The sequence below is a fragment of the Urocitellus parryii genome, chromosome X (assembly GCF_045843805.1).
Source record: "Urocitellus parryii isolate mUroPar1 chromosome X, mUroPar1.hap1, whole genome shotgun sequence".
Lineage (NCBI taxonomy): Eukaryota > Metazoa > Chordata > Mammalia > Rodentia > Sciuridae > Urocitellus > Urocitellus parryii.
This window is the reverse complement of record NC_135547.1, coordinates 129,156,491-129,182,945: the sequence shown is the minus strand read 5'-3', so window position 1 is coordinate 129,182,945 and position 26,455 is coordinate 129,156,491. Positions and strand designations below refer to the sequence as shown.

The window sequence follows — 26,455 nt, the reverse complement described above, 5'->3', positions numbered from 1 at the left end:
GAGGTCACTGCTTCCCTCCCGCCAGCAGCTCGGCAGGTTTCCAAGTCAGACGAGAACCACACACACAGGCCTGCGCGCCCGGAGAAATGGGCCCAAGGCGTAGACACCCCGGGGACTGGATGACTGCATGACAGAGGGACAGGGGCCCTCTGACACCCAGAGCTCCCGATCTCCCCTGTCAAGCCTCAGAGCGACCCGTGTTCAAGGAAAACAGGGCACATTCTTCCAAAATGTGACCCAGGGCACGTGCAGGACAAGCTAAGGGTGCATAAGGGGACTCTATTTCTGTCTTCAGGTCTGGGGACGTCTGTCTGGGGGTTGGGCAGGAGTCTGGGCCAAGTTAACAGGACACGGGCCCCTGAGCCCGCTAACTCCTGTCGTGGGTGCTGGACCCACTGCCCACGCTCAGCACACCCCTGACTGCCTGGGCACACGGCTCCCGGAGCACTCCAGGGACCCTGCCTCCAGGACCTGAGGGTGTCCCCGGGACCCATCAGAAGCGGGGCCATTCCCTAGAAAGAGGAAGCTGTGGGAGGGCGAGGGGCAGAGCACAGGCCTTGCCCCAGCACACCAAGGTCAACCACAAATCCTCCTGTCACCCATCAAACCCTGCCATCTGGTACATCTGCGGGTGTGAACACCAGAACCAGAACACAAATATTTTTACTTCCCCTCCCGGATTCACCATCTTGGTGTTTTCTGGAGCTACACGCACGTGCACACGCACACACACACACACACACACACACACACACACACAGTGTGATGCTGGGATGAAGCTCAGCACCTTGTACGGGGCCGATGTTCTACCACTGAGCTACGCCCAGGCCTTCCTGCCCATTCTTCAAGAACTCAAAACCACGTTCATTTCCTTGATGACTCTCTAGGAGGTTTACATAACTACTGCAGGAGACTCCTAAAAACACCCTTCACATTTGTGTTCACCAAAATGGCTCTTTGTGTGCCTTTTTACATCCACCTCCGCCTGGCCTTCCCACCTCCGCCTTCCCCCAGAGGGGCTGCTGTCCCATATCTGGGTCTGTGCTCTCCAGCCAGTAAGTGGCCAGTGAGCCCTCGAAAGGAGGCTAGCTCCCCAGCAGCTCGGGAGGCTGAGGCAGGAGGATGGCGAGTTCAAAGCCAGCCTCAGCCAAAGCGAAGCGCTAAGCAACTCAGTGACACCCTGTCTCTAAATAAAATACAAAACGGGGCTGGGGCTGGGGCTCAGGGGTCGAGCAATCCTGAAGTCAATCTGCAGTACCCTCCCCCCAAAAAAGAGAAAAAAAAAAAACCCACATCACTCTGAGATGTGTTGAGTGTAAAATACACAGATTTTGAGGACTCAGTATTAAAAAGACGTGCAACAAAACTCCAAGTTTCTTATACTATGTGTGAACAATATTTGGGGGAACATTGAGTTGGACAAACACATCATCCAAATCAGAGCTGCCTAAATCCTTCTGCTGTTTGAAGCTGCTCAGAAAACACGGTGGCTTCACTGTATTGCTGAGACCCAGCCACTCTGCAAAGCAAGATCCCTCCACCTCTGAAGGAACCGGGATCTTTGGTTCTCCTCCCTACCCTGCTGCTGAGGGGCCCAGACACTTGGCCTCTTCCCTCAAAATCCTGTCCCTCTTCTCTTTCTCGGATGGATGGCACTGGCTATTATGTGAGTCACAGCCAATTCATGGCTACCTGTGTCAACAACCACCAAAAAAAAAAAAAAAAAAGGATCCAGAAGTGTGCTTTCTGTTAAAAGGACAATCAACAGCAGGATACCACTCACTGCAAAGGGCCGGGCGTCCTTGAGAATCGCGCTGAAGTCCTGCTGACTTCCTCATTCTTGCATCACACAAGTTCCCAGTAACACAGCATTCCCCTCGAAACTGTTTTGGATTTCACTTCCCTGTGAACTGCAGTATTGGGGCTACAGGGGACAAAGCTGGCTTCCTGGGGAAGTGCATGCAAAACCCCAAAGACAAACAGACGCACCCAGAAAGGAGCCCTTAGAAATCCGCGATACATTGTTATGCCAACAAGGTACACCGCAGTCAGAATTAGAGGAGGTGCAATTTGGTCCTGGGGAAATCGGAGGAAAGGAGACTTGGGGAAGATAAGAGGGTCACAGGGTTAGGGCTCTCTTTCCAAACAACAGGAATGCAACCCTCTGATCAAAAGAGAGGACCTCCTAACGGTGCTGATCGGCCTCTGAGAACACATCCAGCTCAGCTGTCAAGAGACCCTGGTCCATAACTCCATAACCATCCCCCCACGAGCAATGCCACCCAAGTCACATCCCTATGGCTCTAGGTGAATCTAGGATCAAAACCAGGCATCAAGCTAATTTGACAAGCTAACTTTAATGAGAGATCTCTCTCGGTTTGCATTAAAATTCACGAGCCTCTTAGAACAGGTCACCTGGACCCTTCACTAGGGGGATGAGGAATGTATCTGACAATTAAACTCCTTGACCACTTGAGGAAGAAAATTCACATCTAGGAACTCTACTTAGGAATCCCAAACGCTTTCTGGAATGGAGTCGTTTCAAATCGAGCACCTACAAGACACTGCTTGTTCCAATTAGGAACCTCCGTGGGGATTTCTTCAACCCTTTTGAAATTCAGCAATTTACATCTGTGTCCATAAAATGAAGAGACTCGTTGGTGTGTCTTTAAAAAAAAAAAATCAGTCTCATTACCACTGAATACTCAGCCGTATGAACAGAGACAAAGGTCACATTCAAACATGAAGATGAGCTAATTATCACACAGATTTAGAAGCGAATCAACTCAGAATCTTTCTCTGCTAACTTCTGTGCTGGCTGGGAGACCTTGGGCAAGTACTTTTAGGTGTCTTATAAATTTGGAGATGGAATGTTCCCTGTTGGTCCCCAATGGCACCAATGTCCAGAGGCGGGGCTTTTGAAAGTGAGGGGATCCTGAGGGCTCTGATTTGTAATTTAATGGCACTTTTGGGAGGTGGTGGAAACTGTAAGGGGTGGGACGTGGCTGAAGGGTGTGGGTCCTCCAGGGTGTGCCCTTGGGGACTATATCTTTCTCCCCATCACTTCCTCGGCCTGCTTTCCAGTGGCCACAAGGTGAACAGGTCGGCTCCACCACGGTGTTCCTCCTCACCACAGGCCCCCGGGGTGCCCGGGGGAGACAGCCCACCACCGACTGAAACCGTGAGCCAGAACACACCTCTCTCCTCCTGGAAGGTTGTTTTTCTCGGTTGCCTTATCACAGGGACAGAGAGCTGACTTCACAGCTCTGCGAGCCTGGGACTTTGTTTTTGTTTTTAATTAGTCAAAGGCAAATTCTTCCTCCTACCCAGCCGTGTTCTGAGATCAGCCATCAGCTATGCACACGGAGAGGAGAGGTCAGCCGTGGAAGGGCAGTGTGTGGGATGTTGACTCATCTGGAGGCCTGGTGTGGACGTGTGAGCGTGGGGACACTGAGCCTGGCTCCCTGTGTTGGTTCTGCTGAGGTTGGGGGTCGAGTTCCTGTCTGCACTTATCTACCTGGTGTTGTCTTTGAACTCTCCCTGGCTTCCTCCAGGCTGGCCAACTGTCCACGACCTGCACTGACCAGGGTACACCACCCAGGATCTGCTGGGCCTCAGATGCGCAGAGCGGCTCTGCTCACACTTGCAGGCGCCTGGGTTCCAATGGCTGGGGCAGGTGTGGGCTGGGGCACCAGCCTCTGCACTTCCCGGGCAATGCCCCCGCTGCTGGCTGGCGAGGCTGGGCAGCCAGGCCACTGGGCAGGGCTTCCCCACCTCTGCACCACCCGGGGACACCTGGGGATGGAGCAGTCCTTGTCATGGCTTGCTTCCGAGCTGTCTTGTGCAATGGGCTGGAGTCCACTAGGTGCAGGTAACCCCACCCCCCTGCTCCAGCTGGGACGTTCAAAAATGCCTCGGGTGGTGACCAGGTCCCCAGGGGGACGAGGCCACCGGGGTGAGAGGCCACACCTCGTGGGGTGCGACCATCAAGGTGACCCTCCGCGCCCCTTTTGCAGATGGGGACGCTGGGGCTGGGCGCGGGCGGGTGGCGGGACGGCCAGGCGGCCGCGGAGCCGCACACCGGCCGGGGGTCCCCCGGGACGGCGCCCCACGTGCTCGGGCCCCGCCGGAAGCGGGCGCTGGGGCCGCGGAGACGCCTGGTCATGGGACCGCGGGCTCCGGCCGCCGCCCGACTTCGGGGACGGCCCGGGGCGGAGCGCGCGGAAGCCCGAGGGTCCCGGCCCGGACGCCGCCGCCGCCGCGCGGGTCCCCAGCCTTGAAACTCCCCGTCCCGCCCCGACTCGGCCGGCGGCCCCCGCCGGACGCTACCCACCCAGAAGCAGGCCGTCCATGTCAAAGATGAGGTGGGTGACGGGCCGCGGCGGGGACGCGGGCGCGGGCGCTGCCATCTCTGCCGGGGAGGGGGCGGGGAAGAGCGGCGCGCGCCCGGCGCCCCCGCGCAAGCGCCGCAGCCTCGCCGCGCATGCGCACTGCCTGCCTGCCGCCCGCCGGCCGCGGGCCTCCGGCGCCCCCCCCCCCCGCGCACGCGCGTTCTCGGGCGGACTCGCGCGGCTCCGCGCACGCGCGCTGCGTGCCCGGGCCTCTGCAGCTTCAGCGGCCGCGGTCTCCAAGCACAAAAGGGGCGCGGGGAGAGGGTCAGGAGTTCACCCGTTTCCAGAAACTGGCTGAGCCCCGCAGCCTCAGGCCGCGCAGAGTCGAGTCCCTACGTAGAGGGGGGAGAGTCCGTGGTGGAACTTGGAAAGGGAGTCAGGGAGGAAGGAGGGAGCAGCAGGGGTCTGGGGATTGGGCAGGGGGCCGGCCGAGGTGCTCCGAGTGCCACCGCCGCCGCCCGCCACCGATTGCACACAAATGGCCTTGCCCACGGCCACCCGGAGCGGGTCTGTGCGAGCCCCCAGGAGCCGACCCCAGGTCACTGGGCCAGGCTCCCTTTCGGGCCCTGCAGGTCCTGGACCCCGGCCGCGGGGCGCATGCGCAGTGGAGCATCCGCATCTCTGAGCAGCACTAAGCAACTCAGCGAGACCCTGTCTCTAAATACAAGGTGCAAAGCAGGGCTGGGGTTGTGGCTTGGTGGTCAGGTGCTCCTGAGTTCAATCCCTGGTTCAAAAAAAAAAAAAAAAATGCTGGGTTTTCTACCATGTGCCAATACTCAACAGGGGTGTGCATTGTCCAGGGAGAAGCTGGACAGAATCCAGAGAGAAAGGAGGATCCTGAAATGATAAAAAAAAAAAAAATGGTTAAAAAAAAAAACTGTGCTGCAGCTTTTGCTGTCTTAGGGCTTTTTGCCTGCCTTTTCGTCCCCTTTTCCAATGTTTCAGGGTGCAACCTGAAAAGCTTCTCCCACCCCCCCCCCAACTTCAGAAAGTACCTTCCGGTTACCATTTTTACATCTTCTTCTCATCCACTGAGGATGGGACCTTACAAGAAGCAGAAACGATAAAGTTTCCCTTTAAAACGTGAGGGTGTGTGTCTACTTCAGGGCACAGTCAGCGGACGCAGAAACCCCAGAATTCAGGTCATATATGATAGAGGTGAATGTGTGGGGGCATTTAGGCCTTAGCTCCCTCGTGTGTAAAATGAGGGTGCCAGATGAGCAGAGGCAAGGGAATCCCTTGGTGCTAAGGAATAGTATATGGTCGACAAAATTACATTTTACAATCTCTAGCCGCTTTCCACCATGTAATGCTGTCGCAACTTCCCTCTGAGGATGCTGGGAAGGCAAGGGATTGTAACCCAAATGCCATCATTCATGGATTCTGCATGAATCTACTATGGCTATTATCACAAAGTCCTACAAATTAGGGGATCTGAACAACAGGAATGTGTTGTTAGTCTTATGAAAGCCCGGAGCCCTAACCCAAGGTGATTTCAGGGTTATTTCCTTCTAAGTGCTGTTGGCAAAGGGTCTCTTCCAGGTCTCTCTCCTTGGCTTCTGTGTGGTTGTTATTCCCTGTATCTTGTTGTATCCTATTCCCTCTGTGAGTCTCTGTGTCCAAATTTCTCCTTTTCTAAGAATACCTGTCATATTGGGTTAAAGTCTACCCAAATGATCACATTGCAACACGATTATCTCTGTAAAGACTCTGCTGTCAAATAAGGTCACTTTGTCAGGTATTGGGGGTGAGGAATCCAACATACCTTTGGGGGAGATACAGCTCAATCCACAGCAAACTCACTGCAGAAATATTGGTGGGATGCCGGGTGCCGTGGTGCACACCTGTAATCCCACAGCTTGGGAGGCTGAGGCAGGAGGATCGTGAGTTCCAAGCCAGCCTCAGCAAAAGCAAGGCACTAAGCAACCCAGTGAGACCCTGTCTCTAAATAAAATACAAAATAGGGCTGGGGATGGGGCTTGGTGGTCAGGTGCCCTTGAGTTCAATCCCTGGTACCAAAATAAAATAAAAAAATGCTGGGTTTACTACCAATACGCAATAGCTGGAGTCTTTAGAGTTCTTCTCAATTTCCTTCCATTCTCTGGAATGGAAAAAAAAATGGATAATTCAGATGAGAAAGTTGTTTTTCTTTGTCCCTGTCACATCATGACATTCTTGTTTGTTACTCCTTTTTTTTTTTTAAGTTTGTTTTAAAAACAAAAATTTTGAGATACTTGGGAGGTCACGCTTGCTCGATTCCGTGTGCTACAGCTCAGCTCGGGGCAGGGATGGCGGGAGGCGATTTCTGTGAACCGCAGTTGTGGTGGCGGCAGAGCCTCTTGTGAACTGCAGAGGAGAACATCACAGAATCGCGTGGCTCTCCTCTTTATCGTTCCCCAGACGTGAAGACGCGGTGCCTGTCCTTGTTTTTTGAGGAGTGTATCTTTCTGTGCATCTTTCTACTCTCAGGAGCTAGCACACTGTTGTTTTAAAGGCTCCTTTTCCTCATTCTTCTGAAACATCCCTTGCCTGCATAAGATGGAAGGCAGCTCTTGAAAATGGAATCCACCGCAGGGCGCAGTGGTTTATGCCTGCCATCCCAGCGGCTCTGGAGGCTGAGGCAGGAGAATGACAAGTGGGAGGCCAGCCTCAGCAACTTGGCAAGGCCCTGAGCAACTCAATAAGAGCCCGTCTCTAAATATCACATAAAAAGAGCTGGGGATGTAACTCAGTGGTTAAGTGCCCCCCCACACCATAAAAAAATTCAAATAATCCAGTATGATGATGAATGCTTCTCTATCAAAAGCTCGATTGGGGTGATAGGTCTCGTGCACATATACTTTAGCTCCTTTATGACTCTCAGCCAAACATGGACGGCTCTTAGGCAGAGGTAGGAATCGTTTGCTTCTGTGAATTACAGTTTATGTTGGCACAAATTCTGTTTTCCTCATGGGACAAGGGCTTGCTTTTCCTAATCGCTTTAAGATGCAACAGATAAGATCCAGGAAGCCACAGTCAAAGCACAGGAAATGCTGTCAGAACAGGGCTGGGGTTGCAGCTCGGTTGGTAGAGAGCTTGCCTCCTCGCAGGCACAAGGCCCTGGGTTCAATCCCCAGCTCCAAAAAAAAGTCCCCGATGGAACAGAGATGCGCCATCTTTTGTCACACTCTCTATAAACTTACGGATGCCACTTATTCCTTGGTGTATATCTTTGAACATACATCACATCCTTGGTAGAGTCTTAGTTTACTTCTGCGTCCTGGCTTCGAAGTCTGTGGGTGCCTGTTATCTGTTGTATTTGGACAGCTGCTAAGTGATCCTTGGATGCCCTCCTGGCCTGAAGTTCACCTGGGAGGAGCCAGTGTTATGCAGGAGGAAACTCCTCTCCGCAGGGTGCTGGACGGTTCCCGCGCTGGGAGCCCCAGGTCCCCATCAGCCCCAGGATCACCAGGGGGAACACAAGACCCTCCCCAGGGTGCTGGGTGGAGAAGCTGGGCGGTTCGGGAGGTTGGATGCATTCGGTACATGGGGCCTCACCAAGAGTTTCACCTTAGGGACGGGTTTATCGGGATGGGATCCAGCTGCAAGTTGGCAAAGGTCTGCATCTGCCTGGCGCCTTGGTGAGGGAGGTGGTGAGCTCCCCGGGACCAGCAAGCTGTCCTTTATCTGCAGAGAAGTTGATCCGTCCAGCACGGGAGGGCTCCTTTTCTGGGTAGGAAGGTGGCGCCCGGGTGACAGAAGGAGTTGGGGATTTACGGCTTACAAGGAGGGTGCATCAGTCAGTCACTGGAGACTGCGGACATGCCATTGGGACAGTCGGGTTGAGCCAGGTGACTCTTAGCTCAGGAAAGCAGTTGGGAAGACTTTGAAACTTCTTGTCCCTGTGAAAAACTCAGAACTGGGTGTTCACTGCTTATCTCTGGGACCCGCTGTTTCCTAGAAGTCTCCTGTTTGCTTTCCTCCCCCTCCAGGACACCTCTGCAATGGGCAAGGGTCAAAGGCCACGGTCCACCGGGGTGGGTACTGGGGTCAGTATCGGGGTAGGGAGGTCAGTATAGGCTGGGGATCTGCCTTGTAGAAATAGACTTTTCTATTCTACCTCTGACCCTTTGTATTCTATGGCCCGGTGCTGAGGGAGCCTCAATACTGCAACCAGAGACGCTGCATTCCAACTCCCGGGGAGTCTCCTGGACTGGGAGGATTTTTGCATCCGAAGGGCTCAGGAGGAGCTCAGATCACTACCTGGGCTGGGGAGCTCCTCTCTGCCTCCCCTTTAGGCCCTGGCTCCCCGATTCCCTCTCCCTGTGTGAGTGCCACGTGCAACTCGTGCCTTGCAAAATTGCTTCCGATTAAACCTGGCTTGGAGTCTGTGTTTGCATCTAGAGTTGCACAGTGAGTATTCCAAAGGGAACGGAATTTTCCAGATTATTCTGTTGCGGCGGCACGCACGGAGGTGTCGCAACGGATTCCACTATCACGTGTGATTATGATGCAATCGTGAATTTTTTTTTTTTTTTTATAAAAAGAAATATTCTAAACGGCATGTGCTGAGAGCCCAAGATGAAAGAACCATTAGTTGCTCAAGGGAAAAAAATGGTCTCCTTATTTCAGAAATTGCGTAGAAGTAGCCACAAGCTCTCAAGTGGCTAGGGGTAACCTGTGATCCCTGGGACTCTGGAGGCTGAGGCAGGAGGATTGCAAGTTGGAGGCCAGCCTCAGCAACTTCGTGGAGGCCCTAAGCAACTAACACTTAGGCTTCCTTTTGGTTTTCAAATCCCGTCTCCCCCCCACCAGATATCTGGAAGCCATCAATTTCTAAGAACTTGGGATGTGGGCAAGGAACAGGAACATCAAACACACGGAAATCACAGAGTAAATTCACAGAGTAAAATCCACAGATTCACAATATTTTGAAGGCCCTCAGATAGTTGAAATTTGGAGAATATTAAGGGTAATGGGATGTGGGCGTGTATACGTGTGTATGTGGGCGTGTATACGCGTGTATGCGTAGACACAGTCACATGCACGTGTATTTTAGAAGTTCATAATCGATTGGTGTGGGGACGTCGAGAAGCCTGAAGAGGCGTATGCCTTCGCGGGTAATTTAGATACGTTGAATTACGTGCAAATACCGTGTTACGTGTTATATGAAATCTGTTATGTAATATATAAAAAGGAACGTGTCTGCTTTTAAGAAAATTAAGAAAAATATTGTGTGCAAATTCAATGTATTTAATTTATATATGGTGTGTATTTATAGATACTATATGTTAGTTATATATACATTATGTCATGCTAATTACACATAGATATTAAATAGATATGTATAAGTATATAAATCTATTTTATATATTAATGCACATTTATGTGGCATATATACCTTGTATAGATTTATATATACATTTAATATATATCATGTATTTATATATAAATATATACACCACAAACCAAGGATTGAACTCAAGGGCACTCAACCACTGAGCCACATCCCCAGCCCTATTTTGTATTTTATTTAGAGACAGGGTCTCACTGGGTTGCTCAAGCCCTTGCTTTAGCTGAGGCTGGCTTTGAACTCACGATCCTCCAGCCTCAACCTCCCGAGCCTCTGGGATGACAGGTGTGCACGGCCCTGCCTGGCTCATAGCTTTTTATGTTTAATTTTGAGACAGGGTCTCACTCAGTTGCTTAGGGCCCTGCTAGTTGCTGAGGCTGGCCTCCAACTTACGATCCTCCTGCCTCAGCCTCCCGAGCTGTCAGAATCTCACCCAACATATCACTAGCCCAGGAATAAGATCCAGTCCAGCTTTTGGGGTACGGTTCTACTGAATGTCTGTCACTTTCACATCATTGTACACTTATAAAAAATAAAATAAAATAAGAAAACAATCCAAGCATCCCGAGTCAGGGGCCCCTTGCACAGAGACACACGTGTGTGGTTACATAAGAAATTCACAACCTTGCATCTAAGGTACTAAGGTACGTGCGTGCATGTATATATTTAAATTAATACTAATTGCATGGGTTGTATAATAGGTAAAGTTGTATAACAGGCGAAAGAAGTAGCAGGCTCTCACAGGTACAATGCGTGCACTCTTGCTGCTTTGTGGGCACATTTCATTGGCCCTGTTTGTGGAGGGCCCTGGTATTCATGTATGGAGAACAGTGTTTAAGAAGCCTATATTTCAGCTCCATGTCCTGGGGCTATTTCAACGACTCTGGAAAACGGTAGAGGCCATCAATTTCCCGGGCTCCTTCCTCCCGGAGTCCGGAGTCCGACGGGGAAGGCTATTTAAAGAAAGGTAATTGACGAGGACTTAGTTTTTCTGCTTTAATAATAAAGCTGTAACCTCCAACGGCAGAAGGCAATGTATCAGGGGGAGAACCGTGATTGGGCCCGTGCAGAAGCCCAGGAACGGAACGATAATTAAAACTCACAGTAACCCCAAGCCACGGAGAGGACTCACAATTCTCCGACTTGCTTTTCTGATGGGCCCTCCGCCATGTCACTAGTAAGGGTGGAAGCCGGATTCCGGGAGGGAGGGGGTTTCCCTGGGGTCCCCCCACCCCACCCCGTGCCACCTTCTCACCTTCATTTCACTAGCGAAGGAGGGTCCCCGGGCCACGGACAGGACACCGAGAAGCTGTGTTAGCTTTCTGTTACTATAACAAATGCCCACACGGTGATCAACTTATAAAGAAAAAAGGTCCATTTGGGCTCCCGGTTTCGGAGCTTTGGATCTGATCGTGCGTTTCTGGGGGCACCAAGCGAACAGAGCCTCACGGCTGTCTGACTTGGTACCGGTGAAGGTTGGAATGAGCCAGCATAGACTGCATTTCCAGCACGTGTCCAACAAGGCATGGTCAGAGGGCCTCCCAGAGCCGCTGGGAACCAGTGAGGAGGGAGGTCTGCCTTAGGATAGACCTTCCTTTCACAGAAACTCTTGGGAGGTGGACTATGGCAGCCCCCATCTGGGATCCCAGCAACCGTAGAGGCTGAGGCAGGAGGATCCCAAGTTTGAGGCCAGCCTGGGCAACCTAGGGAGACCGTTGTCTGCAAATAAATAAAAAAAGAGCTAGGGGTTGGCTCGGTGCTTGCTTCGTGAGGCCACCGCTTCAATGCCTATTCCCAAAAGGAAAACAAAAATAGTCATAATAAAAGCGTCCTTGGGAGGAGGAAGCAGGGTGGGCCTCCAACAGGGAAGGAGAGGAGAGAGAGGAGAATCCTGGACCATGCTGGCGGCTGCAAGTGAGCCCTGTTTGGTTGCCGGAAGCAGAGAGAGGAAAACAGAGGCCGAGTTGAGTCCAGTCCCTCTTTGTCTTCTCCATTTCCTAAATGCAAGGGGGAGTGGGGGGTAACGTGAAGGGAGACAAGTCCTGCGGGTCATGCTGTGAGGTGACGGTTCTGCAGAGCGGTGGGCCTGGAGGCTCCCTGGGGATGACGTCAGCGCGGCCAGGGCACCTCCCTGCTCTGCACCCACGGCCACTGCCTCGCCTGGGTGTGTCCACAAGAGAATGAATTCCTCGGGGCTCTTTGGACTGGGTCCCGCCGGGGAACTCTCTGAGGTGCCTCCGAGACTCTGAGCAGATCCTCGGGAGCCCGGCCCTGGCTGCAGCCACCGCGATGCATCTGCACAGAGGACAAGCAGGGGCCCTGTGTCCAGCCCTCGTCCTTGCAAGAAATGCAAAGTGCAGCGTGTTCAGGAGACCCTCTCAGGGGACCTGGTGTGTGTCCCCACTTCCCCCGAGGTCCCCAGAGGCCGTGGGTGAATCCCGGTGGCAGGGAAGGACTCCCCCCAGGGGACCACGGGTCAGGAAGCGCACCTTATCTCTGACTGACATCTGAGGCACGTGGGGCGCGAGGCCAGGCAGGGACACGCAGGCAGCCACATAACTTCTCCATGATGGATCGATGGGTCCGTGACCCGGCGATGACTTTGGCACCCGGGATGGCCCGATAAAACGGCCAGGCTGGTCCAGTGGACACTCACACACACGGCGGGAGCTCCTGGCCGGGCGCTGTCCCCGGCGATAATGTGACAACCTGCCCCGGGGATCCTGGGAGCGCAGGTCCAGAACTCACTGGGGAGCAGCTGTATCTGAAGCCAGGCGTCGTCCGCGGGTGAGTGGGATCGCTGTCACCATCGGTGGCCTCTGTGCCAGGGAGATACTGAGATAGGACAGAGAAAAAAAATCAGGGCGTCTGGGCTGCTTACCTCCCTGTGCTGCCTCCAAAGAAGCCTCCGGGCTTTGATTTCTTTGGCTCGTGTATTTGTGTTCCAGCTTATATAAAGGAAAACACAAGTTGATGAACCTGATGGATCTAGCCTTAGGGCCTCAGCTTCCACACGGGATACAACGTATATAAATGTGTGTCATGCAACACGGATGTTACTCTAAGATGGTCACTGGTTGCTATTTGGGTAGGAAAAAAAAAAAAAGATTGTGGATGGGAATTCATAGTGCTTGTGCTTCTTTTTTATTTTTTCTTTCCACTTTGTAAGTTTTTCTTGAATTTTAAAGATGTCAGCGGGGTGCGGTGGCACACGCCTGGCATCCCATTGGCTCGGGAGGCTGAGGCAGGAGGATCGGGAGGTCAAAGCCAGCCTCCGCCAAAGCGAGGCCCTGAGCCACTCAGGGAGACCCCGTCTCTCAATAAAATACAAAATAGGGCTGGGGACGGGGCTCGGGGGTTGAGCGCTCCTGAGTTCAATCCCCGGGTACCAAAAAAAAATAAATAAATAGGAATTTAAAGATGCAGATTCCAAACTTCTTGTGGACACCCTGAATCTGTATCCTAAAGAAACATGAAAAAGAACACACCTTTATCCTTGATGAAGAGGCGTACACAGAATTTACTGGTGTAAGCCCAGAACCACGGCGACATGTGTTTGCCATCACGCTGTGCTGCCTTCCTTGTAGAATGTGGTCTCTGTTTCTGATCCTCATCCCATTGTGTAGGTCTGCGTCTCCCTGTCCTTTCGATCATCTCTGTCAAAGGACTCGGTTTGCTGAGGGATGAGTAGGAGGCTTAGAAATTTGTCCGTTTTCTGAAAATCTGTACGGATTCCATTAAGTGGACGTTAAGCTGATGTTGGCAACGCAGGCTGAACGTGAATTAGGCACCCACTGGATATATGATATTTTGTAAATTAAACACCCCCCCCCCCCAGATAAGAGGCTGAGCTTTAGAGGAGTCCACAATGAATTTCCACGTCCACTTTGTGCCCACGCGACATCACATTTGGGTGTTAAGAGATTCCGTGCGCTTACCCATCACCTCCTCCGTGTCATGCCTTACCAGGTGGAATTGGAAGGGTGTCGGAGACGATTTTCAATGAGAACAATGTCAATAAAATGCAGGAACTATTTTATAGAAAGATCGCCCCCTTCCGTAGCCCTGTTCTGCACGCCCTCTCTCTCTGCTTTGGCAAATGCTTGATCCTCGATAGACGATCCCCAAGAGCTGGCGTCCGCATGGACATTAGCAAGAATGTCCCCACGGGAAGATTAGCCGATCTTCATTTACAATGTGATCATGACCTACTCGCTGGTGACATCAGGGTGCAGACATCTCGAGATATGACTTCCGTGAATGGTAAATGCCAGGCATCTCTTTAAAACGGAAATACAGCAAGGATTTAAAAGTTGGCGGGGACGCTAGGCACAGTGGTGCACATGCCCCGGAATCCCCGCACCCTGGGAGGCTGAGGCAGGAGATTCACAAGTTGGAGGCCAGCCTTGGCAAATTTAGGGAGGCCCTCAGCCACCTCCAGACACCCTGTCTCGAAATAAAGTGTAAAAAGGGCTGGGGATGTGGCTCCTCAGTGGTCAAGCGCCCCTGGGCTCGGTCCCCAGTACCAAAGAGAAAATCGTCCTAAGTTTGCTGAGCAGCAACCTTTCCACGCTGATTACTCTGTGTCACGATAATGCAATAGTAAAAAGCATGATTTAAAAAATAACGTCAGCGTTTTTGCTACGTGGGCAGCTTCTTCCAGATTGCACGGGAAAAGCAAAGGGAGAATTTGCAGGGTTGAAGTCAGGGCTCCGTGGCTGGGCAGGGGATCAGCCTGGGGGGAGACCTTGGCTTTCGTTCCTTGGGGTGGGGGGGGGGGAGAGAAAGAAAGACAGAGGGAGGGAAAAACAGTGCTCTGCATGGCGTCTTCTCCCTCCCCTCCCAGCCTTGTTTGGAATCAGCCCTTGGACACCCTGGGCTCTGAGTCAGCGGAGCTTCCCGTGGGCCCCGGGGTGATAAGTGTATATATATATATATATATATGCACATGGAGTCTGGTGTTTTGTTTGGGTTGGGGATTTTTTGGATAACCACAGATTCAACCCAGGGGTGCTTAACCCCCGAGCCCCGTCCCCAGCCCTATTTTGCATTTTATTGAGAGACAGAGTCTCACTGAGTTGCTTACGGCCTCCGTTTGGCGGAGGCTGGCTTTGAACAGGAGGCCATCCTCCTGCCTCAGCCTCCCGAGCCGCTGGGATGACAGGTGTGCACCACCCACCGCGCCTGGTCTCACCGGGGGCTTTGAACATGGGACAAAGATTGTGTGTCATGTCTCTCTGCCCCTGTAGTACGGAAGAGCTGTGTGGTTTTTCTGCACTATTAACCTTTTCAGTGTGAGGATTGTTCCCCGTTGAACCCTGGGAGGGCTGGGAGTCCTGAGTCCCATTATACAGGTGGGAAAAGCAGCCCCGGAGCATCTGGAGGTAGCGTTTTGCAAAGTCATTGATTGGCCCTTGGTGGCAGGCTGGGTCCCATCAGGCGATCTGCATATTCCAGGGCAGAGTCAGCTCCCCATCAGCAATTTGGAAACGGTGCCCGGAAGTTCCGATTGCAGATGAGTCCAGGTGACGGGGCAGCTCATGAATGCTGCATTTCTAAGTCCCGGGCGCCTAGATCCCACAGGCCGTGTGACTCATCAGTTCCAAGCTGCCCCGGCACAGAGCCCGGGAAGTCTTGCTCAACCAAGGGATTTTTTTTTCAGTTGCAAAAGTCAAGAAGCTCACAGAAGAGACAGATGAACCCTGAGTGAGCATTGATTACCTTAGGGAATATTCACAAGAAAAAGAGGCTGCGTGTTACATCCCGGCCGTGTTTCAGATTTTATTGAGAGACAGGGTCTCCCTGAGTTGCTCCGGGCCTCCCTTCGGCGGAGGCTGGCTTGGAACTCACCATCCTCCTGCCTCAGCCTCCTGAGCTGCTGGGATGACAGGCCTAGGTCACCACACCCAGCTCCTAGATGTATTTTTGCACTCAGTGACTTGTGGATGCGCCTGACGTGCCTTTGTATCTACATATACGTAAACAGGAAAGTTAGGTCGGATGATCCGACTGTCTTTCCCTACCCCGTCCCTCTTCCCTTCTGTTCATGCCTCTTTATCTACGCCACTGATCTTTCTACTGTTCTCTCTTTTTCTAATCCCCCACCCCTTATGTTGGATAAACTTCCCCACATCAGAGAGAACACTCAGCCTTTGGTTTTTTGGGGATTGGCTTATTGCACTTAGCATGGTAGTCTGTAGTTCCATCCATTTATCAGCAAATGCCATCATTTCATTCTTCTTTATGGCTAAGTAATATTCCATTGTGTATGTGTGGTTTCACCAATTTGCAGATCCACCAGCAACGTAGGAGTGTGCCTTTTCCCCCACATCCTCACTGATATTTATTGCTAATTTTAATCTTGATAATTGCCATTCTGACTGCGGTGAGATGAAATCTCTGTGTGGTTTTAATTTGCATTTCTCTAATTGCTGGAGACGTAGAACATTTTTTCATATATTCGTTGATGGATGGTCTTTCTTCTTCTGTGAAGCGTCTGTTTGGTTCCTTTGCCCATGTATCGATTGGGTTATTTGGGGGTTTTTTGGTGTTGAGTTTCTTGAGTCCTTATAGATCCTGGAGAGCAGCTCAGGACAGGGCACCAGGGAGCAGAGAGAGCTCTGCCCACCAGGGACAGGACAGAGACCCCCAAGGCACAGCCCAGGGACCCCCTCCTCCAGCCACACCCCACCTGCTGCAGTCACCACCCAGTGAGTCCATCCAAGTGGATTAATCCACTATTAGGTTACACCAGGGAGCAGAGAGAGCTCTGCTCACCAGGGACAGGACAGAGACCTCCAGCCACACCCCACCTGCTGCAGTCACCACCCAGTGAGTCCATCCAAGTGGATTAATCCACTATGAGTCTACACCCAGTGAGTCCATCCAAGTGGATTAATCCACTATGAGTCTACACCCAGTGAGTCCATCCTAGTGGATTAATCCACTATTAGGTTACACCAGGGAGCAGAGAGAGCTCTGCTCACCAGGGACAGGACAGAGACCCCCAAGGCACAGCCCAGGGACCCCTTCCTCCAGCCACACTCCAGCTGCTGCAGTCACCACCCAGTGAGTCCATCCAAGTGGATTAATCCACTTTCAGTCTACACCTCTTACAACCCAATCATTTCACAAGATGGTGGCAGGGACTGGAGGAGGAGAGCAGCTCAGGACAGGGCACCAGGGAGCAGAGAGAGCTCTGCCCACCAGGGACAGGACAGAGAACCAAAGGCACAGCCCAGGGACCCCCTCCTCCAGCCACACCCCAGCTGCTGCAGTCACCACCCAATGAGTCCATACAAGTGGATTAATCCACTATTAGGTTGCACCAGGGAGCAGAGAGAGCTCTGCTCACCAGGGACAGGACAGAGACCCCAAAGGCACAGCCCGGGGACCCCCTCCTCCAGCCACACCCCACCTGCTGCAGTCACCACCCAGTGAGTCCATCCAAGTGGATTAATCCACTATTAGGTTGCACCAGGGAGCAGAGAGAGCTCTGCTCACCAGGGACAGGACAGAGACCCCAAAGGCACAGCCCGGGGACCCCCTGCTCCAGCCACACCCCACCTGCTGCAGTCACCACCCAGTGAGTCCATCCAAGTGGATTAATCCACTATTAGGTTGCACCAGGGAGCAGAGAGAGCTCTGCTCTCCAGGGACAGGACAGAGACCCCAAAGGCACAGTCCAGGGACCCCCTCCTCCAGCCACACCCCACCTGCTGCAGTCACCACCCACTTGGTCCATCCAAGTGGATTAATCCACTATTAGGTTGCACCAGGGAGCAGAGAGAGCTCTGCCCACCAGGGACAGGACAGAGACCCCAAAGGCACAGCCCAGGGACCCCCTCCTCCAGCCACACCCACCTGCTGCTGTCACCACCCAGTGAGTCCATCCAAGTGGATTAATCCACTATGAGTCTACACCCAGTGAGTCCATACAAGTGGATTAATCCACTATTAGTCTACACCTCTCCTCACCCAGTCATGTCACAATATGGCGGCAGGGACTGGAGGAGGAGAGCAGCTCAGGACAGGGCACCAGGGAGCAGAGAGAGCTCTGCTCACCAGGGACAGGACAGAGACCCCAAAGGCACAGCCCAGGGACCCCCTCCTCCAGCCACACCCCACCTGCCTAGAGTCGTGACCTTGCTGGTCCATTTGGATCACTGGTACCAAATGGATGAACCTATTGGTGTGGTCATGGCTCCCAAGATGAAGGCAATTTACCTTGATCATAAAAATGGGGGTTTTGTGGGGGGATTCCTCACATGCAAACGGTAACAAGGGTCGACCAGATGAGCGTCACCCTGTGAAAGGGTTAAAGGGAGAAAAATGGAGCCCGTCTCCATTTTTTCAGTCCCTGATAGCACCCCCCCCAAAAAAAAAGAAGTGTTTGAGGTGATGGGTCCGTTCGTGAGCTTGATGTACCTATTTCTAAACGTCCGCCTAGGTCCAAACGTCATGCGTATTGTCAATATGTGCAGCTGTCATTTCTCTGCTGTGCATTAGTGACGATTTGAAAATAAAATCCGAATTCCAACACAATCAGAATTTGAAATTAAATTATGTTTTGGGAAAAAAAATAAGAGTAGAAATTATCTCCTGCTTTCATCTGCTTTCTGGGGCCAGGTCACAGTTTATGGAGGGGATTTGGGGAAGCTGAGATCCGGCTGTGGTTTTTGGACCTGCGTTCCTAGGTGACCTTGGCGTGAGGCACTGGGTCTTTCCTATACAGTGACGCCTCTGGATGATAATTCCTGCTGTGTTTTCTGCTGCTTGATCCCATGATACCAAAGACTGAACGAGTTACTAAGAAAAAAGGTTGATTTGGGTTCCCGAAGTCCAGGGTTGATGGCCTGCTTCTGCGGCGAGGTTCTGGCTGGGCAGAGCCCAAAGGCCGTTCAGAGCGTCCACGTGTTTTGCAGGGGACAGAGAAGAGTCGATTTGTTAACAGACGCCATCAGGAAATTCAGGATGGGCTCACCCTGGTGTGCGGGGTTGTCTCTGACTCAGGGCGACGGCTGTCCTCCTGAGACCAGGAAGTGAGACCCAGAGAGGGACTTACAGGGCCGACGGGAACACATTTCCACGGGCAGATGGTGGTGGTGGGGGGACATCTAGGAGCCAAAGACGGCCAGAATGTGTTCTCATAAAACTTTATTGACCAAAGCAGACGGTGGCCCTCACTGGTGAGCCCTGCTCTATGGGACTGGTTCAGTGCCCCAGGATAGTCACCGTGACCGATATCGTCATGCATCATGACTCCATGGCAAGTATAAAGTGGCTGGAAATTGGGTATCATGGGATGCTTCGTGGAATTCTGAATGCTTTGGCCAGGAGACTGGATCATGCATTTTGCATTGGGGGGAAAAGATCAGCAAATATTACATTTCCAAAAAAGCGTGGGGTAAGGAAACAATGCCGGAAATAAGAATGATGATATCATAATGTAGAACTGAGTACAGCTCACACACGGATCCCTTTAAAAATCTCCTTTCTGAGACCGAAAGGTGTGTGGGCCAAGCAAACGGGGAAATGATATTTGGATCTTGCGTGGGTCACGAGAGAGGGTCACCCGATGGTTCAGATCCACGGCCGCTGAATCCCCGTCTTATCAACTGATGTCGCGGTGGGTGGGCAGAGAGACGGGACCGTGCCAGCTCCAGCGTCATCCCCGCAGCGAGGAGAAGCCAAAGATGGGCTTCGACAGCAGCCCGTTCCGTTTGTGCAAGAATCTAAGGTGAAGAGGCACTCTGGAAGATGGATTGCCGCTTCAAATGTCACCTCTGCACGTGGCGGGGGACATGCTTCTAGGATGACGATGGAAGCTAAGAAATGGTGGCCGGGATCTTAAACAAGATGCACCTTCACCCAAATTTGTTATGTGGTCGTCCCCATTTCGGGCCAGGCCATCTGCCTCCCAAGTACCCAGCGTGGACACCGGAGCCCTAAGGCACCCGTGGGTGACAGGTCCAGGAATGCACGCACGTCACTGTGTCCCAAGACGGTTCATTGGTGGACGCCCAGATCAGGGCGTGGTTTACACTCTGCACATCTCTCAGATGTTATTTTTTTGGGCCACTGGAACATGAAAGGGGGTGAACTGGCTGCAGAATCCGGTCGTGGGATGGATTTGTCCCCGTGGGCCATCATTTGTGACCCTGTGTTTATTCAGAAAAATTCAGTGAGAAATCAGGGACCTGGGGCCCATGTCCCGTATGACCCCCCAAGTTGTTGGAAGTCAGGCCAGGGTGTCGTTGCACGGTAGAGCACTGCACTAGCATGTGCGAGGCTCTGGGGTCCATCCCCAGGAGCACACACACACACACACACACACACACACACAAAAGAATGGTGGAAAAACATAATATATATCCATATTTCTTATGCATATATTTATATATTGACAGAATTCATCCCACTGTTCGTCTCTGCCTGTACGCAATTCCAGTCTTACCGAAGGATGTCATGGTGGGTGGGCAGAAGACGGGTGCCTGCCCAGTTACTTTGTCATTCCTGTAGCAAGAGGCTAATGCTCAATGTAGATAATGTTGAGATATCTATATGTCTATCCATTTATTCATCCATGCATCTATCCATCCATCTATCTGTCCATTCATTCATCCATCTATGAATCTATCCATCCATCCATTCATCCATCTATCCATTGATCCATCCATCCATCTGTTCATCTATCCATCCATCTATCCATCCTTCCATCCATTCCCATCTACCCATCCATCCATCCATCCATCCATGCATCCATCCATCCATTCATCCATCCATCAATCCATTGATCCATCCATCCATCCATGCATCTATCCATCCATCTGTTCATCCATCCATCCATCCATCCATCCATCTATCCATCCTTCCGTCCATCCATCCATCCATCCATCCATCCATCTATCCATCCTTCCGTCCATCCATCTATCCATCCTTCCGTCTATCCATCCATCCATCCATCCATCTATCCATCCTTCCGTCATCCATCCATCCATCCATCCATCCATTCATCTATCCATCTATCTATCCATCCATCTATCCATCCATCTATCCATCTATCCATCCATGCATCCATCCATCCATCCATTCATCTATCCACCCATCTATCCATGCATCTTTCCATCCATCCATCCATCCATCCATCCATTCATCTATCCATCTATCTATCCATGCATCTTTCCATCCATCTATCCATCCATCCATCTATTCAGTCATCCATCCATCCATTCATCTGTCTTTCTATCATCTGTCCATTAATCCATCCATCTACCTATCCATCTATCGGTCCATCTATATTTCTATCATCCATCCATCCATCCATCCATCCATCCATCCATCCATCCATGTCTCCATCCATCTACCCATCCATCTATCCTCACCTCCATCCATCTACCCATCCATCTATCCCCACCTCCATCCATCTACCCATCCATCTATCCTCACCTCCATCCATCTACCGATCCATCTATCCTCACCTCCATCTATCCTCACCTCCATCTATCCTCACCTCCATCCATCCACCCATCCATCTATCCCCACCTCCATCCATCTACCCATCCATCCATGTCTCCATCCATCTACCCATCCATCTATCCCCACCTCCATCCATCTACCCATCCATCTATCCTCACCTCCATCCATCTACCCATCCATCTATCCTCACCTCCATCCATCTACCCATCCATCCATCTATCTACCTCTCTCCCTAGATGGTGTATGTATATATGGAGAGATCCATCTACCTTTGTCTCTCTTATGCACTGACATGCAGTAAGCACATAGAGCCAATCAAAGATGGCGGTGGTGCACGTTAGTTTGAAAACAGTGTCCAGTAAACGAATCATCCTGTTCCTAACGACACACATCTGCTCTCCAGGGGAAAAGAGGTCGTCTTGAAGGTCAACCATGGGGGACTCTGTTTTTTCCATGGATTCACTGTGGGGGGCACTTCTTGGCGGCAGTGGCTGGGAGGTCAGGCCCCGAGGATGGAGGAGACTTACACAGAGTAGAGAGAGCAGTGGAGGCCGAGGAAACTTCTAAGCAAGGGGGAGCTCACCCCATGTGGGTAGCTCAGCACACGTTTTTGAAGTTCACGAATTTTTCTTCTTTTGGACAAATTTGCAGGGTGAGCCTGGTGCCGCTGGCCGATCCCCACTGACCGCGGACATCAGCACCAGCACATGTGATCTCCTTTCCTCAAGATCTTTGGAGGATAAGTGCTCGAGAGACTGTTGGAAATCCAGCCCCAGGTGAGGGAGCACATTGCCTGCGTGGGTCGCCCGTCCCTGAGCCCTGGCGTGGGGTCCCAGCCCACCGAGTCACTGTGTCTCTGCACATGTGCAGTCGTACGTGTACCTAGGGTGAGGATGTCCATCTCATTCCACCGTCTTTCCTGCCCCCATGCCCCTCCCCTCCCCACCCTCCCCTTTGACCCATCAAATTCCTCCAGCCCCCGCCCCCCATTATGGATCAGCATCCACTTATCAGAGAGAACATTCAGCCTTTGGTTTTTCGGGGATTGGCTAACTTCACTTAGCATGATATTCTCCAATTTCACTCATTTACCCGCAAATGCCATGATTTTATTCTTTTTTATTGCTGAGTAATATTCCACTGTGTATAGATAGCACAGTTTCTTGATCCACTCATCGGTTGATAGGCACCTGGGTTGGTTCCACAGCTTGGCTACTGTGAGTTGAGCTGCTGTAAACATTGACATGGCCGCGTCCCTGTAGTATGGTGATTTTAAGTCCTTTGGGTATAAACCGAGGAGTGGGAGAGCTGGGTCACATGGTGGTTCCATTCCCAGTTTTCGGAGGAAGCTCCGTCCTGCTCTCCAGAGTGGTTGCCCCAATTTGCAGTCCCACCAGCCACGTAGGAGGGAGCCTTTCCCCCCACATCCTCGCCACACTTATTATTGCTTGTGTTCTTCATAACGACCCCAGAAGACAGTGACCTCCTAGCACATATTTTTCCCTGTTAAATTTAAACCGACAGCTGAGGATGCTCCTTCTAGAAGGTCCATCCTCTGTGGCTAAAAGGTGCATCCTCTGGGCTTCTATTCCTTCCTAATGCTGAGCAGCTTAATAGATGCACTGGCTCTTGTCATGGCTGCCATTTGTTCTTCAAAAGGATCTCCGGGTTCCTTTTCTCTGTTTCGGAAACCAAAAAACTTTTCGGCTCTCTTCAAGGGTCATTGATTTCCCGAAGGCCATTGATCCTACAAGATCCCGCGTCGATTTCTAATCGAGCCTTTGGAAGCCTTCACCATTTGCGAAGTAATTTGATTTCAGTTTTTTTTTCTTATCTGTTTGGAAAGCAGCTATAAATTTTGCAGACAAATGCATATATATATATATGTATATATATATACATAGAGTGATTTTACCCTCCAAAGGAGATTGACGTTCTTTAGACCCAGCTGCAGAGAGCCCTGGAAAGAAAATTGACAGACTCTGTAGCTAATTAAAAATAGGTGGCTGAAAAGGTTCATGATTAATTCATGATCCACGAATACAGCATCCATTTTCCTTTCTTCACGTCGTCGCCGGGATGAAAAGTGGGAGTCTTTCAGTGTGGCCGGCTCCGACGGCGCCTCCTAGAAACCTACTAACAATACCCATTGCGTCTCCCCAACCCCAGCCCCTTCTCCTGGGCTATTTGAAGGCGCTTCCGAATTCAGACCTCGGCGGTGGCGTTCCTGACAGCGCCTATTCGATCTCTTCCTCCCGCCTTAAGTGGATGGAGACTTAAGAGATCATCAGCAAAATGCTTTTATCTTGTCCCTAGATTTTCTAATTTGTTCCCCTCTTTTTTTTTAAAAAAAAAAAAAAAAGGTGGGATGTTATTAAAAGAGAGTTTTCGGACCAAGCAAGAGAGAAAAGGAAGATTTTTCGATGGCCATCAAAGGTCTTTCTCGTGTCGACCGTGGATCCCTGGTCAGAATATTTTAGGGGCGTGCAGTGCACATAAAAGGAAGCCTATTTTAGAGTCAATATGCTAATTCCAGCGACAGAAATGAAGGCTGATTAGTGACGATGTTGTCTCAGGAGAAGATAAAGGAGAAAGATCAAATGGAAGGTCATGGCGGAGGAGGTTACCCAGGGGATGCCCAGTGCTGGGCATTGGTGCAAACGTGGTTTCAAAGGGAAGGGTCCTCACTTGGGGAGTCTTGTGCGGAAGAACTGGGAGGGGAACGTTGTGATCCATGCATCTTGGTATAAAACATCAACAGGGGCTGGGGTGTGGCTCAGTGGCCAAGTGCGTTCCATTTGACAGTCCATCCTACACCACACACACACACAAAAAAATCAGGATGCATGAATGCAAATAGTATTTCTTATCATTTTATATCGTGATGATGTAGGAAAAATGAAGCGTGTTGTGCGTGTGCGACTTGTCTCTACCTACGCAGATGTATGGTTTTAGTCAGCTTTTTTTTGGTGCTGGGAATAAAAGACCTGAGGAAAACAATTGTAGAGGAGGAAACGTTGAATTTGGTTCATGGTTTCCGAGGTTCAGTCCATGGATGGCCGACTCCATGGCTCTGGGCCAAGGGGAGCAGAACAAGATGGCGGCAGGGCCTGGAGGAGGAGAGCAGCTCAGGACAGGGCACCAGGGAGCAGAGAGAGCTCTGCTCACCAGGGACAGGACAGAGACCCCAAAGGCACAGCCCAGGGACCCCCTCCTCCAGCCACACCCCACCTGCTGCAGTCACCACCCAGTGAGTCCATCCAAGTGGATTAATCCACTATTAGGTTACACCAGGAAGCAGAGAGAGCTCTGCTCACCAGGGACAGGACAGAGACCCCAAAGGCACAGCCCAGGGACCCCCTCCTCCAGCCACACCCCACCTGCTGCAGTCACCACCCAGTGAGTCCATCCAAGTGGATTAATCCACTATGAGTCTACACCTCTCCTAACCCAGTCATGTCACAAAATGGCAGCAGGGCCTGGAGGAGGAGAGCAGCTCAGGACAGGGCACCAGGGAGCAGAGAGAGCTCTGCTCACCAGGGACAGGACAGAGACCCCAAAGGCACAGCCCAGGGACCCCCTCCTCCAGCCACACCCCACCTGCTGCAGTCACCACCCAGTGAGTCCATCCAAGTGGATTAATCCACTATGAGTCACCACCCAGTGAGTCCACTCAAGTGGATTAATCCACTTATTGGTCTACACCCAGTGAGTCCATCCAAGTGGATTAATCCACTATTAGGTTACACCAGGGAGCAGAGAGACCTCTGCTCACCAGGGACAGGACAGAGACGCCAAAGGCACAGCCCAGGGACCCCCTCCTCCAGCCACACCCCACCTTCCTACAGTGACCACCCAGTGAGTCCATCCAAGTGGATTAATCCAATATTAGGTTACACCAGGAAGCAGAGAGAGCTCTGCCCACCAGGGACAGGACAGAGACCCCAAAGGCACAGCCCAGGGACCCCCCTCCTCCAGCCACACCCCACCTTCCTACAGTGACCACCCAGTGAGTCCATCCAAGTGGATTAATCCAATATTAGGTTACACCAGGAAGCAGAGAGAGCTCTGCTCACCAGGGACAGGAGAGAGACCCCAAAGGCACAGCCCAGGGACCCCTCCTCCAGCCACACCCCACCTTCCTACAGTGACCACCCAGTGAGTCCATCCAAGTGGATTAATCCACTATTAGGTTACACCAGGGAGCAGAGAGAGCTCTGCCCACCAGGGACAGGACAGAGACCCCCAAGGCACAGCCCAGGGACCCGTCCTCCAGCCACACCCCACCTGCAGCAGTCACCACCCAGTGAGTCCACTCAAGTGGATTAATCCACTGATCAGTCTACACCTCTCATAACTCAATTATTTCCCTGCTGAACTTTCTTGTAGCATATCACACATGAGCTTTTGGGGGACATCTCGCATCTCCATCATAACATATATGTCCACATAAAAATATCTGCAAACTGAGCGGAAGGAAGAGACGGAGGCAGAGAAGAAATAATTTTTCTGTCCACTTTCTGGGTTCTACTAGGACAGAGCATTGCAAGAAGAGAGATTAAAAATGAAAAAAAAAAAAACACGAGGTGTTTATTTTAGGAGTACCCTCTGGAAGGTTCCGTGGAAATCCTCCATTTGGGGAGTCGATCTACAACACAAATATAAAATATAATATCCTATGAAGTTAATTAGGAAGTGATCCAGGTATATCACAACTTCAAATCATTCAGTATATCTTAGGATAAAATACTAGACGGCAGTAGTAAAATGTCCTATATTAGATTGATGTTATAATTCAGGAGCAGAGTCTTCCAGGTTTAAAATCATCGCCTGTTGATACGGCGGATACAGTCATTTTTTTAAACCTCTACTACTTTGTATCTCTATTTTTATCAAACTCTGAATTTGCTGATAGAATGGAAATTCACCATTTAGTATCACATTGTTGAACTTCTTGCAATTTATGGCTTAAAACCTAGGGTTCCCCCCTGCTTTTAAAGTTTAAGTTTAATAACTGTTTTTAGAATTCAGGAGTCCTTCGATATTTCCCCATTTACCTGCACAGGGGACTTTCCATGCATATTTAATCGTATATCATTTCATCTGAGGTGAATGGAAACTGAATTTAGTTGAAGGTTCTATTTAAAAATTTTTTTTGATATCTATTTTTTAGTTTTAGGTGGACGTCATTATCTTTTATTTTACATTTACGGGGTGCTGAGGATCGAACGCAGTGCCTCAAGCGTGCTAGGCG

General features: G+C 51.3%; 2 protein-coding genes across 2 annotated transcripts in view; one reads left to right on the top strand and one right to left on the bottom strand.

Moving 5' to 3' along the window:
- The window catches only part of Pudp (pseudouridine 5'-phosphatase), a 64,052-nt gene extending 59,593 nt beyond the window's left edge, over positions 1-4,459 (bottom strand). Inside the window, exon 1 of the mRNA XM_026411148.2 lies at positions 4,334-4,459. Within this exon, the coding sequence (XP_026266933.2) occupies positions 4,334-4,409 (76 nt within the window). The 5' untranslated portion in view covers positions 4,410-4,459. The remainder of the gene's footprint in view (positions 1-4,333) is intronic.
- Positions 3,120-26,455, top strand: part of LOC144249007 (steryl-sulfatase-like) — a 78,802-nt gene continuing 55,466 nt past the window's right edge. The window contains 2 exon segments of the mRNA XM_077793675.1: positions 3,120-3,214; positions 21,853-21,977. The gene's annotated coding sequence lies outside the window, so the exon portion shown is untranslated.